Source organism: Dermochelys coriacea, chromosome 8 (genome assembly GCF_009764565.3).
Source record: "Dermochelys coriacea isolate rDerCor1 chromosome 8, rDerCor1.pri.v4, whole genome shotgun sequence".
In the NCBI taxonomy this organism is placed as follows: domain Eukaryota; kingdom Metazoa; phylum Chordata; order Testudines; family Dermochelyidae; genus Dermochelys; species Dermochelys coriacea.
Window position 1 is genome coordinate 36,756,099 of NC_050075.1, and position 17,394 is coordinate 36,773,492.

Consider the following 17,394-nt stretch of genomic DNA (forward strand, 5'->3'; position numbering starts at 1 on the left):
GGGGATCCTGATGCATTGAAATAAACAAACATCTACCCACCACCCACCACGGGGTTCACTTGAAATACATTGTCAAAGAAACCTGATTGATTTCGTAGAGGAGGAGTTCTAACTAGTGTGCTGTACTGCAGGTTGCCTAAGCTTTTCCATTGTTTTCAACTGGTCATCAATTTCTGAAATATATACAAAAATGACTAACGTCTCTGATGCCAACTTGGATGAGGGCAGAAAGCTGAAATTTGGCAGCCCCATGCCCCATTGAGTATGCAGCTTGGCTGATGTCCAGTGAAATAAGCAGGAGCTCTCCCTGAACAGTGAGACTAAAACCAATATTTACAAATAATTTGATTTAGTTAAAAAAACTGAAAATAAGTAATGTAGTTTCCATAGTGACCTACTGTTGTAATTTGGGTTGACCGACCCAGTAGAAATTGTCTTGTTTATCATTTCAATTGTAATAAGTGACTTAAATAAGTGTCACACCATTTCTTTAGTCACTGCACACCATGCAGTCTGTGCACTGAGCTAAGGATCCTACAGAACAAATACTATGTGAGCAAGGTTTCATAGTAGCAGCCGTGTTAGTCTGTATTTGCAAAAAGAAAAGGAGTACTTGTGGCACCTTAGAGACTAACAAATTTATTAGAGCACAAGCTGTAGCTCACGAAAGCTTATGCTCTAATAAATTTGTTAGTCTCGAAGGTGCCACAAGTACTCCTTTTCTTTATGTGAGCAAGGTAATTAAAGAATATATTGTGATGCAACCTTAATGTTCTCATTTCTTGACTTTGAAGTGCTTATCTTTGCATCCTTACTCTTCTCTCAATGCAATATTTTTGTGCAGAATATAGGATATCCAGACAGCCTGGTATAATAGTGCAATGTACCTTAAGAACATAACATAAGAACATAAGAATGGCCATACTGGGTCAGACCAAAGATCCATCCAGCCCAATATCCTGTCTGCTGACAATGGCCAATGCCAGGTGCCCCAGAGGGAATGAACCTAACAGGTAATGATCAAGTGATCTCTCCCTTGCCATCCATCTCCACTCTCTGACAAACAGAGGTTAGGGACACCATTCCTTGCCCATCCTGACTAATAGCCATTAATGGACTTAACCTCCATGAATTTATCCAGTTCTCTTTTAAACCCTGTTATAGTCCTAGCCTTCACAACCTCCTCAAGCAAGGAGTTCCACAGGTTGACTGTGTGCTGAGTGAAGAAGAACTTCCTTTTATTTCTTTTAAACCTGCTACCCATTAATTCCATTTGGTGGCCCCTAGTTCTTATATTATGGGAATAAGTAAATAACTGTTCCTTATTCACTTCCTCCACACCACTCATGATTTTATAGACCTCTATCATATCCCCCCTTAGTCTCCTCTTTTCCAAGATGAAAAGTCCTGGCATCTTTAATCTCTCCCCATATGGGACCCATTCCAAACCACTAATCATTTTAGTTGCCCTTTTCTGAACCTTTTCTAATGGCAGTATATCCTTTTTGAGATGAGGGGAACACATCTGTACACAGTATTCAAGATGTGGGCGTACCATGGATTTATATAAGGGCAATAAGATATTCTCCATCTTATTCTCTATCCTTTTTTTAATGATTTCTAACATCGCGTTTGCTTTTTTGACTGCCACTGCACACTGCGTGGACATCTTCGGAGAACTATCCACAATGACTCCGAGATCTTTCTCCTGATTAGCTGTAGCTAAATTAGCCCCCATCATATTGTATGTAAAGTTGGGATTATTTTTTCAATGTGCATTATTTTACATTTATCCACATTAAATTTCATTTGCCATTTTGTTACCCAATCATTTAGTTTTGTGAGATCTTTTTGAAGTTCTTCACAGTCTGCTTTGGTCTTAACTGTCTTGAGCAGTTTAGTATCATCTGCAAATTTTGCCACCTCACTGTTTACCCCTTTCTCCAGATCATTTATGAATAAGTTGAATATGATTGGACCTAGGACTGATCTTTGGGGAACACCACTAGTTACCCCTCTCCATTCTGAAAATTTACCATTTATTCCTACCCTTTGTTCACTGTCTTTTAACCAGTTCTCAATCCATGGAAGGATCTTCCCTCTTATCCCAGGACAACTTAATTTATGTAAGAGCCTTTGGTGAGGGACCTTGTCAAAGGCTTTCTGGAAAACTAAGTACCCTATGTCCACATGTTTGTTGACTCCCTCAAATAATAGATTAGTAAAACATGATCTCAGTTTACAGAAACCATGTTGACTTTTGCCCAACAATTTATGTTCTTCTATGTGTCTGACAATTTTATTCTTTAGTATTGTTTCAACTAATTTGTCCGGTACTGACATTAGACTTACCAGTCTATAATTGTCAGGATCACCTCTAGAGCCCTTCTTAAATATTGGCGTTACATAAGCTATCATCCAGTCATTGGGTACAGTAGCTGATTTAAAGGACGGATTACAAACCATAATTAATAGTTCCGCAATTTCACATTTGAGTTCTTTCAGAACTCTTGGGTGAATGCCATCTGGTCCCAGTGACTTGTTACTGTTAAGTTTCTCAATTAATTCCAAAACTTCCTCTAGTGACACTTCAATCTGTGACAATTCCTCAGATTTGTCACCTACAAAAGATGGCTCAGGTTTGGGAATCTCCCTAACATCCTCAGCTGTGAAGACTGAAGCAAAGAATTCATTTAGTTTCTCTGCGATGACTTTATCATCTTTAAGTGCTCCTTTTGAATCTCGATCGTCCGGGGCCCCTCTGGTTGTTTAGCAGGCTTCCTGCTTCTGATGTACTTAAAAAACATTTTGTTATTACCTTTTGAGTTTATGGCTAGCTGTTCTTCAAACTCCTTTTTGGCTTTTCTTATTACATTTTTACACTTAATTTGGCAGTGTTTATCCTCCTTTCTATTTACCTCACTAGGATCTGACTTCTACTTTTTTAAAGATGCCTTTTTATCTCTCACTGCTTCTTTTACATGGTTGCTAAGCCACAGAGGCTCTTTTTTAGTTCTTTTACTGTGTTTTTTAATTTATGGTATACATTTAACTTGAGCCTCTATTATGGTGTCTTTGAAAAGCGTCCATGCAGCTTGTAGGGATTTCACTCTAGTCACTGTATCTTTTAATTTCTGTTTAACTAACCTCCTCATTTTTGCATAGTTCCCCTTTCTGAAAATAAATGCCACAGTGTTGGGCTGTTGAGGTGTTCTTCCCACTACAGAAATGTTAAATGTTATTATATTATGGTCACTACTTCCAAGCGGTCCTGTTATAGTTACCTCTTGGACCAGATCCTGTGCTCCACTCAGGACTAATTTGAGAGTTGCCTCTCCCCTGTGGGTTCCTGTACCAGCTGCTCCAAGAAGCACTCAATTAAAGAATCGAGAAATTTTGTCTCTGCATTTCGTCCTGAGGTGACATGTACCCAGTCAATATGGGGATAATTGAAATCCCCCATTATTATTGAGCTCTTTATTTTGATAGCCTCTCTAATCTCCCTTAGCATTTCATCGTCACTATCACTGTCCTGGTCAGGTGGTCGATAATCATCCCTACTGTTATATTCTTATTAGAGCATGGAATTACTATCCACAGAGATTCTATGGAGCATGTGGATTCATTTAAGATTTTTATTTCGTTTGATTCTATATTTTCTTTCACATATAGTGTCACCCCCCCCCCACCACCACCTGTTCTGTCCTTCCGAAATATTTTGTACCCTGGAATGATTATGTCCTATTGATTGTCCTCACTCCACCAGGTTTCTGTGATGCCTATTATATCAATATCCTCCTTTAACATGAGGCACTCTAGTTCACCCATCTTATTATTTAGACTTTTAGCCTTTGTGTACAAGCACTTTAAAAACTTATCACTGTTTATTTGTCTGCCCTTTTCTGATGTGTCAGATTCTTTATGTGAATGTTTCTCATCTGATCTGGCCCATCCTTTATCCTCTTCCATCCTGTCCTCCTGACTAAAACCTAGAGAATCTCTATCAATAGACTCTCCTCTAAGAGAAGTCTCTGTCCGATCCATGTGTGCCTCTGCAGCGATCAGCTTTCTCCCATCTCTTAGTTTTAAAAACTGCTTGATTTAAAAATTAAGCTTAAAAACTACCTTGATTTAAGTAAAGCCTGTTGTGCGATCTATCACTAGTAGTTTGTGAATATGATCCAAAATGTAGGCAGTACTAAAGAACAAAACAGACTGAACCCTTCCTTCCAACTGGCTAAGAGCTGGAGTCTCGTTCCTTGGCTCCGCTTGAGCTGGGCTTTGCAGAGGACCAGGGGCATCCAAAGTGGCTTTACACAATGTTGTATCTTCCCCACACTCCTAAATCCATGGGCTATACACCTTCAATCATCCTCAGAGATACCTTAAATTCCACCCAGCTGCCTACAGCCTCAAGAGACTGTTAATGGCAATCAGGGAATGACAAATTGCAACCAACCTCACAACCATTCTCCTGCCACCTGCCTCTGCAACACCCAAGGATGCCCAATACTTGGGAAATACTTAATCATTATGTAAGCCATTGTTATACTCTTTTTCCACTGCGGGAGTGATGGGAAAGGGCTGAAAAAGAGGCAAAGATCTGGCCCGAAGGCAGAAAATCCTTTTGGAAGAATAATTGGACTCCCACAGGGCTCAGTGGAAGGAACAATTTAACATATTAGTTATGGACTGCGAAATCTGAACTAACTCCATGGTCTCCGAACTCAGATGACACAAAGCTAAGAACGAATGGAGATAGCAAGTTTGCAGGAGGATTTAAATATGTTAAGGGACATGGGGGGGAGAAGAGCAGTTCCACATCAAGAAGCATAATTTGCATTATATCATGGCCTTGCACACCAGTGACTGCACCTTTTACATTTCACTCAGTTTGGATAATCAGACTAAACTAGGCAGTTACAGTGTTTCTAGTCAACTGCATTTTTGGATTCTTTTGCTCCACAGCCAATGCAGTCATATTTGGATTGAAGACACTGTCAATACCCACATATGTTCAAGTTTAAAAGAGTTTATCGAAATTTAAGATCTTTTCTCTAAATATTTCTATGCATAGGAGGGGAAAGTTCTTGGTTCTTTTTAATAAATAACTCACATTTTGGACAAAATAAAACTCCCAAAGGAGAAAATATGTATTTCTTGGACATTAGCACTGGCCCATTACGCACAACATAAACAACTTCTGTCTATACATCAAGTTTCATTAATATTATTATTGAGAAAAGGGAAAATATTGGTAGTAACAACAGCCATATCCAGATGGATTAATCTAGAGTAAAACTGTTAAAACTTGCTTGCTTTTAGCCTTCAAGCACCAGCTTTTGCTGTAGACCAGGATTCCACCTGTACCTTCCATTGATATACTAAGGGTGAAATCCCAGCCCGTTGAAGTCAATAGCAAACCTCTCACTGGGGTTTACCATGGACTTCAAGGAATCAGATTTCACCTGAAGTATTTGGTCACTGATTAAGTAATCATCATGTTAGGCTTATTCTAGATGTTCTACCTGAAGGGTACCTTAAAATCCATCAATGAGAAAATGCTCCGTAATTAACTATAAGATTCTATAGCTAATCCTCAATTACAGATATTTACTTTTAATTTTAACTTTTAAGGAAAATTAGTTAATTGAAGTATTGACTTGACATGAACATTAGTGTCTTCTCTTCATCCACCAGAATAGTTATAGAATGGGCTGAGTGGGAATATACATTTTCCCCACATCACTCTTCAAATAACTGACGGCCTCAAGGGAAGGCAAGTTGATCTCTAGGACCCATTCTTTGTGATGTGGACACCTATCTATTATTAAAGGAATTGAAACCAAAATTGTTCTATGGGCTAACATCTGCAGTTGACTTTCAACCTCTGCCAACCTGTACTGATTTGAACCAGTAACCTAGAGGTGTGTCCTGTGTCCCATTACCAGTCTCATGAGGCATTCAGCACTCCATCATACGTAATGCTTTTACCCAAAGACTTTCACTGTTTCGCTAGGCATTGGTTTTATTGAAGCTTTAGTCAGAGTTTAAGCAAGGCCAATAGCTTCTTCTCCTGGTTACATAAGAACAGACGTACTGGGTCAGACCAAAGGTCTATCTAGCCCAGTATCCTGTCTTCTGACAATGGCCAATGCCAGGTACCCCAGACAGAATGAACAGAACAGGTATCATCAAGTGATCCATCTCCTGTCACCCATTCCCAGCTTCAGTCAAACACAGGCTAGGGACACCACCCCTGCCAATCCTGGCTAATAGCCATTGATGGACCTATCCTTCATGAATTTATCTAATTCTTTTTTAAACCCTGTTGTAGTCCTGGCCTTCACAACATCCTCTACAAAAAGTTCCACAAGTTGACTGTGTGTTGTGTGTGTAGAAATACTTCCTTTTGTTTGTTTTAAATCTGCTGCCTATTAATTTCATTTGTTGACCCCTAGTTCTTGTATTATGAGAAGTAGTAAATAACACTTCCTTATTTATTTACTTTCTCCACACCAGTCATGATTTTATAGACCTCAATCATATCCCTCCTTAGTCGTCTCTTTTCCAAGCTGAAAACTCCCAGTTTTATAAACCCCTCCTCTTATGGAAGCTGTTCCATATCCCTAATAATTTTTATTGCCATTCTCTGAACCCTTTCCAATTCCAGTATGTCTTTTTTGAGATGGGGTGACCACACCCGCATGTAGTATTCAAGATGTATTCAAGATGTGGGCATACCAAAGATTTATATAGAGTCAATATGATATTTTCTATTTTATTAACTATCCCTTTCTTAATGATTCCCAACATTGTTAGGTTTTTTGATTGCCGCTGCACATCGAGTGCATGTTTTCAGAAAACTATCTACAACTCCAAGATCTCTAACAGCTAATTTGGACCGCATAATTTTATATGTATAGTTGGGATTATGTTTCCAATGTGCATTACTTTGCATTAATCAACACTGAATTTCATCTGCCATTTTGTTGCCCAGTCATCCAGTTTTGTGAGATCCCTTTGTAGCTCTTCGCAGTCTGCTTTGGACTTAACTATCCTGCATGGTTTTGTATCATCTGCAAATTTTGCCACCTCACTGTTTACCCCTTTTTCCAAGTCATTTATGAATATGCCGAATAGTATTGGTCCCTGTGCTGACCCCTGGGGACACCACTATTTACCTCTCTCCATTCTGAAAACTGACCAATTATTCCTACCCTTTGTTTCCTATATTTTAACCAGCTGCTGATCAATGAGATGACCTTCCCTCTTATCCCATGACAAATTTCCTTTGCTTAAGAGCCTTTAGAGAGGGACTTTCTGAAAATCTAAGTACACTATATCTACTAGATCCCTTTTGTCCACATGCTTGTTGACCCCCTCAAAGAATTCTAGTAGATTAGTGAGGCATGATTTCCCTTTACAAAAACCATGTTGACTCTTCCCCAACAAATTATGTTCATCTATGTGTCTGACAGTTCTGTTCTTTACTATAGTTTCAACCAGTTTACCCAGTAATGAAGTCAGGCTCACTAGCCTGTAATTGCCAGGATCTCTTAGTACAGCTCAAGTAGCTTTCCCACCCCCCCATCGCAAGAGGCAAGTTTGGACTCTTTGAGGTGACTGCAAGCTCTAGTCAGGGAAAAGGTGAAGGCCTGCTAGGCTAGCTATCCCAGCTACTAGAACCTTCCTAAGAAGCTGGGGTGGGGTGGGGCTGAGAATCACAACAGTAGATCTTCCTGGATAGCCTTTTAAAAATAAAGCTTTTAAATACTTCAGAGTATTTAAATTGCATTGTAAGCCCAGAGCAGTTCAGACATCTCTGTAATCATTCAAACTCACTCAGAGAACTGTTCTGACAGTTTGCAAGTTATAGCTCAAGAAAGAAGTGTCACTCCCTTACTAGGAGAAAGTGGCTCTCTCCTGTCCTTGCTATTACCCCATGAAGTCACTGTGACACACGGTAGCAGTTCATGGGTTTACAAGTGATCTGAAGAGTCCAGAGATCTTGATGACTGGCTTTGTTTTTCTAATAAGTAAAGTGGAAACACGCTTGCATTGGATAAAATCACATGTTAAGAGCTGCAGGTGCTTCTTCACACAGTACAACATATTTCCCAGGAGACTCTGTGACAGCTTGCAGAAGCCAGAGTTATGTCAGACTACCATGTGTCTTTAGACAAATTGATTACCTTGATATATTCCAGCTAAATCTGCATTTTGTATCCTGAAACTGGATTACAGGCAGCACTGACTGTATGGAGGGGAGGACTAGCCAACATCATCTTGTAGGATTTCTTTTTGGGCTACAGATAATGGCCCAGAACATTAAGATCTCCATTTCAGTTCTGTCCAGATTCTAGGCTAAAAAAAAAAAAAAATCTCACTTGGTCTCTAGTTTGCTTTTACAATTTAGTTAGTCTCCCATTTTAATGCCTAGCTGCAAGCAAGAGTCTTCAGTGAAGAAGAAAGAGAAAAGTAAAATCTATGCAAAACAAAGTTTCCCAGTAAATAATGAACAAGTCACCTGAAAACAGAATATAGAAGAAAAGGTTTTCATAAGATTTCCAAGGCACCACCACACTGTGCTAGCAAACAGAAGCTTCACAACTCTACCATCCCAACTAAATATACCTCTCTGCTGCTTCAATAGCCACAACAGACAGCACCAGCTCAAACCTATGCACGGCCTTCTTCTCCATTCACTATATTTACATGCACTCCAACTATCCACTTTGCCACTTATTTAGATTATTTTAAATTTGAGCAGTTTCTTAACCCTCTATGATCTACAGCACACAACTATTTCCTTCACCTCACTTTCCCTTTTCTCCACTGACATTAATGCTAAAATTGCCATAGTAATTTATTCTCTTGAAGTTCTAGCTGCCATAACATTTTTATAACAAACCTATACTACTACATTCTTAAAGTATAGCCACAGTCAGAATGACTACGTGACAGAACTCCAGATACACCCAACACCTTCTCTCATCAATTTACTGAACACTGCTAACTGTCCCTACAGCAGCCTTCCCTACTGTTTTTCCCAGCATGCCTTTCTGCAGCTGGCCCTTTAAATTTGGCAGCCTCAAGCAGCTACAGCGCTAAAGAAACCATTTTCTAGTTAGTAGCTGTATATTTTTCTGTCCTGGTTGGTAAGTACCTGTTATATTCTCCCTCCCCCTCCGCTTTTTTTAATACTACTGAGGAGACAGTATATTCTCTCACTACATTGGAATGGTACCTTATTACTTAATGTATCTGTTCCTGGTGCATTTTTTGAGCCCTACACAGTTGTTTTACTGGCAAAAACAGGTGTATATTGATGGTTGGCATTGTGGAGCCAAAAAAAGCTACAAGAAACATACTTGATTCTATTCTGTCTTATGTATTATCAGCAGAGGTACATGCTAAGTGCACAATCTGTATTACTGAGGATGATGTCTAGGGCATGACCCAGCTGAATTTTCAGATCCGAGGGCAAGCTTTGTAAGGCTGGAATTTAGAAAAGCGAACATACAAACGGAGTCAATCAGATCTGGAAGTTAATGACAATGGGTGAATAGGAAGCGTAGATGTTCAGATGGTCCCTTCTAGCCGTGAACTCTGTGACTATATCCCTCCTCCATGTTATTTTCACATTCTTGGCACTTTGAGGGCCTGATCCAATTCCCAGTGAAGCCAATGAGACTCCTTTACTTCTGCGGGAGTTGGATTAGGCCTTGATGGGAGATTTAGGGTTCTTTGCCCTGCACTAGGGTATAGGGGGTAACGATACTAGGTGGAATTGAGTGTGCTTGTATGCTTCTACTTAGCAGCGAGGTGAGTAAAGCACAATAATGTGTGTGCACTTCACTGTCATGTAGGCGTGAGGTGGGCACAGCCTGGGTGAGAGGGGTGCACTCTGAGTGTGCAACTCGGCCTAGGGCACCATCTGAGTGTGCAACACCGCCTCCTGGGGGTGAGAGGGGCTCAGCCTGAGTGCCCGAGGCGCTAGGCCGCCCTCCCCTGTGCGGAGCGAGGGGCGCGGCGCACCGAGGGGCCTGTCGCCTTCTAGCGGCGAGCCGGGGAGGTCCCGTTGCCGTTAACAACCCGCGGCCCGTGCTCGCCCAGAAGCCAGGGCTCGCGGGGCGCGCTCTCCTCCGGCAGCCGGGGCGCGGGCCGTACCTGCTGCCTGGGCCGGGCCGAGCTCTCCGCGCTGCGGGAAGGAGGAGGCGGCGCTCTTCGCCCCGCTGCGAGCGGGCGGGCAAGGCTGGGCCCATCCGCCCCTGCCCCGGGGCACCCGGCCCGGCGAGCCGCAGAGGGGGGGGGGAGGGGAGGCGCACTGACGGCAGCGGTGTCAAGTACGGAGCGCCGGGTTACGTGCCGACGCCGGGCTGCCACGACTCGCCGTCTGCGGGGAGAGCCGAGCCGAGCGCCGGGGCTGTGCGTGAGCTGCGAGCGGCGGGCTCTGGCCGGGCCTGCTCTGCTGCTCCGCCGCAGCCAGCCGCCTTCCTGCCCGCGGCAGCTCTCTCGCGCGGGGCAGGTGCGCTCACCTGCCGCCGGGGCCAGCGCGCCGCAGCCCCGCGTCCCCTACACCCGCTCCATGTGAACTTCGAGCCCCGGTAAGCCTGCGCCCGCCGGCCGGGGATGTCCGCTGCTTCCCCGGGCCGCTGTAGTAGTGATCTCGGGATCGGGTCTGACTTTGGCTGCCACGGATTTGTTCGGCCCCCTCCCCCAGCGAAGCAGGCACAACGCGGGGGGGGGGGGGGGGGAGAATCGCAGATGGCACTTAATGTATCAGACCTATTGAAAATAATGATTATTAATAATAGACTAGAACATCGTCCAGGCCAGCGGGCAAATAGTCTGAAAATAAAATGAGCCCATCGCCCTGGCATGTTGAATGTCTGCGGGTATAAAAGTGTAAAGCCCACACAGTTGTGGGTTTCCCCGCTTTCCCCCCCCCCCCCGCCCCCATCTAAGTCTTACGATGTAACTAAAGGACATTAATTTGTTTTTCTTTAATCAGTTGCATGGCAGTCGGATGGTTCAGGATCTTATGAAGGCAAAGCCTTTTAGCAGCATCGGACCCTGCATTTTCCTCCTTCTTCCCCCTTAAATTATAGTATTGCTTTATTGGGATGAGTGGGGGTGTCTTTTTTGTTTGTTGTGAGGTCGTCATGTTTTAGGTTGGATTCTCCTCAGTCTCAGGAGTTTGGCTTTTAGAAATCAACTGGTTCCCCACTTCCAGGGCTTCACTGTCAAAATTTTAAATATCGAACTCAGTTCTCTCCCCCAGGCCGCCAGAGGGACGGAACTGCCTGGTTTTTTGGGGATTCTGATAGTCTCAAATATCCAAGAGTGCAGAGCCTTGTGTGGGTTCACTGACCCTATAGTCGCAAAAAGAAAAGGAGTACTTGTGGCACCTTAGAGACTAACGCATTTAATTTGTTAGTCTCTAAGGTGCCACAAGTACTCCTTTTCTTTTTGCGAATACAGACTAACACCGCTGCTACTCTGAAACCTGAGCCTATATTTTATTTTATAGCAACCTATGGTGACCGTGGTTACTTCTCCTTAGGGCTTCTTATCTTTCTCTTTATTCTTACAAACTGGGTCATTTTCAGCTCGCTCTAGAGTGCATAGGAATTGATATATTGATTTCGGGTATGAAAAAGAGTTGCTGATGATTCTAAAGTTCACCAGGGATCAGCAAATCATTTTAAACAACTGTAAGATCTGAAGAAGAGTGTGGAGAATATAGCTGGGTGTATATCTGTCTTGTGAAAGATTCTGGTTCTACTCCATTCAGTGTACACCAGAGTTATGCTAAGAAGCAGGATTTGACTCTATTGTGTCTCAGTTTTGATGGGTTTTTTTAAAGAATAAAACAAATTACTTAAGTACTATTTTTTGAGATTCAATTGTTCTGTATTAACGTTTATTAAAGATTTCGCACCCGTCCCATTCAGTCTACACCTAGGTAGAGCAGATATCATGAGTTGAATCCATTTGTCTCAGTTTTTAAAATCTAATTTACTATATCTGTATCAGTCTGGGATTCTTGTGTTCTGTGTTTTTATCAAAATGTATTAATTAGTATTAAAGAATTACATAAGAAAAAATATTGTTAAATTGTAGCTTGCTCATTCTTTCACAATTTACGTTTTGCGATTTTTAAATGTTACAAACAATATAATGTTAAATGGTAAAATAGCTACAAGATTAATTATTAGTAAAAGCATGTTTCATGTTGAAGTAGTACAAATTAAATGCTAGAGTGTTTCTGAATTTGAATAAGATGTATGTGAAATTATTTCGTCACTGTATTCCCTCACAGAGGGACTGGTAGAAACTAGAGATAATGGAAACATTCTGGCTTTAAGCTTTCTTGAATATTCCTGTAGATGTTTCAAAGTAGCAGTTGTTGGTTTGATGCACTTATATTAAATTGTCTTTTTGACTTCAGAACTTCCATCACTTTCACATTCAGAGAGAATTGGAGTGTAAAGTTTTGGGATCTGTGCTTTCAGTGAAACTTGTTCAGTTTCTTAGGGGAAAAAAAACAGCCTTTAAAAGAAGTTCACCTGATCCATTCATGCAACTTCTTAACAGCAGTTGTCTTGCAAGTTAATTTTAATCTGTCTAATTAAACGAAATATATTGATTAAAAACAAAATATTAAATATTTTCCCACACATTAACGAAAACGCTTGTGTTGAGCTTTTTTAAAATTTGGAGTTAGTGTTTTACTTGGACACATTTTCAATTATTTTTCGTTTTCCCTTCCTTTTCTCTTCTCTATTAATTATTGCTTACATCTAAGAATTTGTTTGGAACCTACACAGATTAGTTTTTGTACTCCCTACATTTGATTTGCTGATTAGTTGTCTCCCACAGCTGTCGTGTAAATAGGATATTTTGTACTTAAATTTTATAAATTTCGATTCGAATCTTTAACAATGGCTGCTATATCTTTCTGAAGTTTAAATAAAAAAAATTTTCGTTTCAAAAACTCGATCAGCAGTCATGAAAACGGTCATTCTTTAAAAGTTGTCACAATCGGAAACCTAAGGGCAAAACAGCAAACTTTAAAAATGTCACTTTGGAATTAAAATGAATCCGTTCCGTTTCTGTAGTCTGGATTCCGGTGAACTAACTTCCAACTAGTTTAGCTGGTTTAGATCGTTTTGTGATATTCCTGGTGAGATTTGTTTTAAAAGCACAAAAGATGGAAATAAAAATGGTTTCAAAAGTTCAAAATTATGTTTCTTAAAATCTGGTTGCTTAGGCTGGCAGAGGGATGTTTTCAGTTTGTAATTCGAAGGAGCATTTAAATGTCTTGTCTAAAACCTATGATGATAAATCTGGTTTCTAGAAGCTGGTTAGATGCTATAATTTAAGATAATTATTCGATACAATCTTGCTTTTCCAACAGATCTAAAAACTAAAATTTTCGTTTCAAATTAGTCAAACACTTTAAATTGACCTGGTGCTGTGCGTATCCCTTTTTCCGGGCTGTCCCCCACAGCTGACAAGCCGTAAGTACTGGTGTCAAACTGCTTTTCGAATGTTTCTCCTCTAATTCGGTGTGTTTATAGGAGAGTACAAGGGGAAAGACATAATTGAAACCTTGCTTTTAAAATTTGTCTCTGTAGCAGTGGATTGACCATACCTGGGGGGGAAGAGAATGTAACAAAGGTACATTTCCTTCACAGAAGAAAAAACGGGAATAGTAAAGAGAAGCTCAAATTCCGGCGTAGGTAGTGGGGTGGGCTGCAGATGCTGCACACAGAGTGAGAGGGCACTGGCTGGCTATTAAGGATTCCCTTGATAGGTTAGATCACTTACCACAGAGGAAAACATCTTTTTTAATTAATTGTGCATTTCCCCTTTATCTCTTTTACCGAGCATAAATATTTGGGTTCTGATTTAGCCCTTAAAGAGCAAATCTTGTTCAGGTCCTCGGTTAGAATGATGGGACGTGGCAAGCGATCCCGATCCTTGGTTTTCTCTTCTAATGCTTTCCCTTAGCAAGTGAAGTCGCTGTAGATTGGAGGACACCGAGGGGCGTGTGAATGCCCCGCTAGAAGGGCTGTGCAGGGCGTTCCTTGGGAAGCCGACCGACTCTAGACATCCCCTGGAGCTTCCCCTCCTTCCGCAGACCTCTCGCCGCCTTGGGAAGAAGCTGGGGAGAGGTTTTAGAAAGCTGGGTTTGGTCTGGGTCAGGACGGCTTGTGAACACCAAGTCCTGGGGAGCTGGACTTTGGGGTTGGATCTGTCAGACAGCTCAGGGGTCATATCGAATAATGCCCCCCCCCCCGCCAGCGCCACTCCGGTTTCACTTTTTCTCCTGCCTCCTTAGCCCCAGTCGCCACCCCCTGCCAGTGCCAGAACTAATGCCACTCTCTGTACGTTTCCTGTTGCCCCTGGACTCGGAATTTGGCTTCGGGTAGCCGGGCTAACACGGCTGGTCAGGCGAGAGCCTGTTCCTTCTGGGGGTGGGTGCTCTGGGAGCTACAGCAAGGGAAAGGGAGCCCCGATCGGCTTGGCAGCAGTAGCCAGACTGCCTGCCCCGCCGAGGCGCTCTGGGCGGGAGGAGGATAGGCCATGGCGATGAGGCACTGGACCCAAGGGGAAGAGGGTGGGAGTGGGGGGAGGATGAACCACTGGAGCAGGGGCAGTGGCTGCTGGCCAGGGGCGATCAAGGGCAGAGCAGCGGGGTAAGGAGCTTTCCCTGCGCAGCCCCCTCGGCGTGGGGCGGCCGCTCTCGCCCGCTCGAGGGCAGTGCCCGGCTCCGGGGCTGGTGCGGGGAGGGGGCTCTGGAGAAGGCGCAGTGAGCCGGGCTCTCGCCTCTACCGCGCCAGTTCCCCGCAGCTGCCTTGGGTTCCCTGGTACAGCGAAATGTCCCCGTCTCCCCCCCCCCCCCCCGCGCCCTTCTGGGGACCCCGCTCGCCCTCACTGCAGCCAGTTTGGTCCGTCTGGTCCCAGCGGGGAGGTCCCCCGATGCCCCGCCAGCCTTGCCGGGCAGACCGGTGCGTGCGAGGGGCGGAGGGGCGCGTCGGACGGGAGTGACATCTGGGGCCGGACAGGTAAAGTCCCTTCGTCCGGGCACCCCTTCCCTTGCCCGGCAGAGGGCGGTGAGAGGGCAGGGCTGCTGGGCACACCCAGCGCTTGGCAATGCAACTGGAGCTTGGCTAAAATCGGCTAAGGCCATGACTGAGGCTCTGGGTGTCCCCAGGGGCTGCATCTCTTAGCTCCCCGAGCTCTGTTCCGAGGCCAGGGGAATCTTCCCTTCCCCCCACTCGGGCCCCCTCACACCCTAAGCCCAGGACACTTTCCTCCGCTTTCCCGTCCTCCCAACCCCGCCGTCTAGGAAGCCCCTTCCCAGCTCGCCCTGCACGCAACACTGTGCCTGCTGCCTCCTCGCCAGGCCCGCGGGGGGGCAGCGGGGTGACCTGCTAGCTCTTTTCTTTTTCCAGGGGACAGCAGCCAGACAGCCTGCTGACTTTTTCAAGCCCCCCCCCCCCCCGCCCCCAGCTGAGCCTCCTGGGGGGTGTTTCCAGCCTGCTGATTCCTCAGATCGGAGTCAGCCCTAGCCAGCCTGCCCAAGAGCTGCCTTTCCCTGGAAATGCCGGGCATATTTAGGCGATGAATTTTCTCCCCTCCTTTGGGACCCTCCCTTCTGATTTCTCATCTGTGGCGGAACGGGGCCTGACACTGAGTCACTTCTCTCTCAAACCCCGAATAACTGCCGCTTCCAAAGCAGGGAGTCTGTTCAGACCTGCCCCGGGAACTCGGTCCGGAATCTGAAAGGAGACGAAGCTCCCAGGCGGATTCCTTTCCCTGGATCCCTGCAACCGTGGGAGAAGGGGCTGGGGGAACGGTCATTTTTTTATAATTCAACTCAATATGTATTTAACCCTCTCCAAACAAAGGTTAGACATGAGTTAATAGAAACCACAGCTCCAGCCCCGTTCTGATCTGTGCTACTGTGCCGTTGTGTATGTGGGTGTCTGCTTTTGCAGGGGGTTAGCGTGTGGTATTTAGTGCTGGGGGGGTGAGGGGGTTCTACAATGAATGGAAAAACTGGATCATCTCAAAAGGTCACGGCAGATCTAATGTGCAGGGAGAATTTAGCAATGTCTTTCCACTCTGGGCGAATGCGTTTGGTTCCATCACTGGAGTAGTGTACCTTCAGAAAACACAGGGACAGTTATTTTGGTACATGATGTTATCCAGGGGACCCGCAGGGCCAGCTATGGTGCATTTTCTCGCCATGATCGTTACGCCAGGGCTTGAGTACCCTGTTGAGATACTGTGCTCTCTCCCTCTCATGCCAGGAATAGCCCAGCTTCTCCTGTTACCTGAGCAAATTTATCTGAAAGGTAACTATCCTCCTGGTCGTTCACTGCATTTAAGAGGGCTTTGCCAACGCCTGGCATTGCCGTTATTTTTAAAGGCCGCTTTTAAAGCTCGAGGACGAGGCGGCTTGCAATGATTTATGTGGAGTTATTTTTAAAGGCTGCTTTTAAAAACTAGAGGACGAGGCGGCTTGTGGGGATGGATCTGCATTCCCTGCCCCTTCTTTCACTGGCGCCAAAGCTCGGGGGGCGAGCTGGCCACGATCCTGCTGTGTTTTGGGGTGGGATGGGGGGGGAGGGAGACTTTTAACTGGGTTCCCTTCTTCGGAGAAGGGGCCCGTGCTGCGTGCCCTGGGGGGAACAGGCTGGGGCTGGTGTGCACGCGCGGGAGGGGGGGGGGGCGGCTGGGGATGCAGCGGGGCCCTGCGCGCGGGGGGGGGGCGTGGCCGGGGGCAGCGCGCCGTGGGGGGGGGGGAGCGGTCGGTCGGTCTGTCTGTCTGTCTGTCCGGCGCGGCGCTGCCTCCTGTACAGTAGGGCGCCCCGTACTGTACGCCTCTCTCTGCCGTGTTACCCGCTCTCTCCTCTCTCTCCCGCAGATCTCGCGAGAGCGGCCGGCTGGTGGCTGTGGGGGTTGCAGCAGCGGCGGCGGCGGCGGCGGGCGGAGCAGGGAAGCGGCAGGCGGAGGCGGCAGCGGACGGGCGGCCGGGCGCAGGGCGGGCAGCATCATGGCGGACAGAGACAGTGGCAGCGAGCAGGGCGGCGGCGGCGGGGGCGCGCCTGGCGCCGGGGGGTCGGGCTCCGGCGGCGGCGGCGGGGGGCCGGGGGGCGGCCTGCAGCACGAGACCCAGGAGCTGGCCTCCAAGCGGGTGGACATCCAGAACAAGCGCTTCTACCTGGACGTGAAGCAGAACGCCAAGGGCCGCTTCCTCAAGATCGCCGAGGTGGGCGCGGGCGGCAACAAGAGCCGCCTCACGCTCTCCATGTCGGTGGCCGTGGAGTTCCGCGACTACCTGGGCGACTTCATCGAGCACTACGCGCAGCT

General features: G+C 45.4%; 1 protein-coding gene across 3 annotated transcripts in view; it reads left to right on the top strand.

Annotated features, from left to right (window-relative positions):
* The first annotated feature begins 10,089 nt into the window (after window positions 1-10,089).
* PURA (purine rich element binding protein A) overlaps window positions 10,090-17,394 on the top strand; it is a 30,057-nt gene continuing 22,752 nt past the window's right edge. For 2 of the 3 annotated variants that reach the window (XR_006283181.1, XR_005294372.2), the window contains exon 1: window positions 10,090-10,610. Coding sequence is in view for 1 of the 3 variants with exons in the window: in XM_038412593.2 (XP_038268521.1) it covers window positions 17,078-17,394 (317 nt within the window). In the remaining 2 variants the exon portion in view is untranslated. Of the gene's footprint in view, window positions 10,611-16,948 lie in introns of all 3 variants that reach the window. The other variant, XM_038412593.2, reaches the window with a different exon arrangement.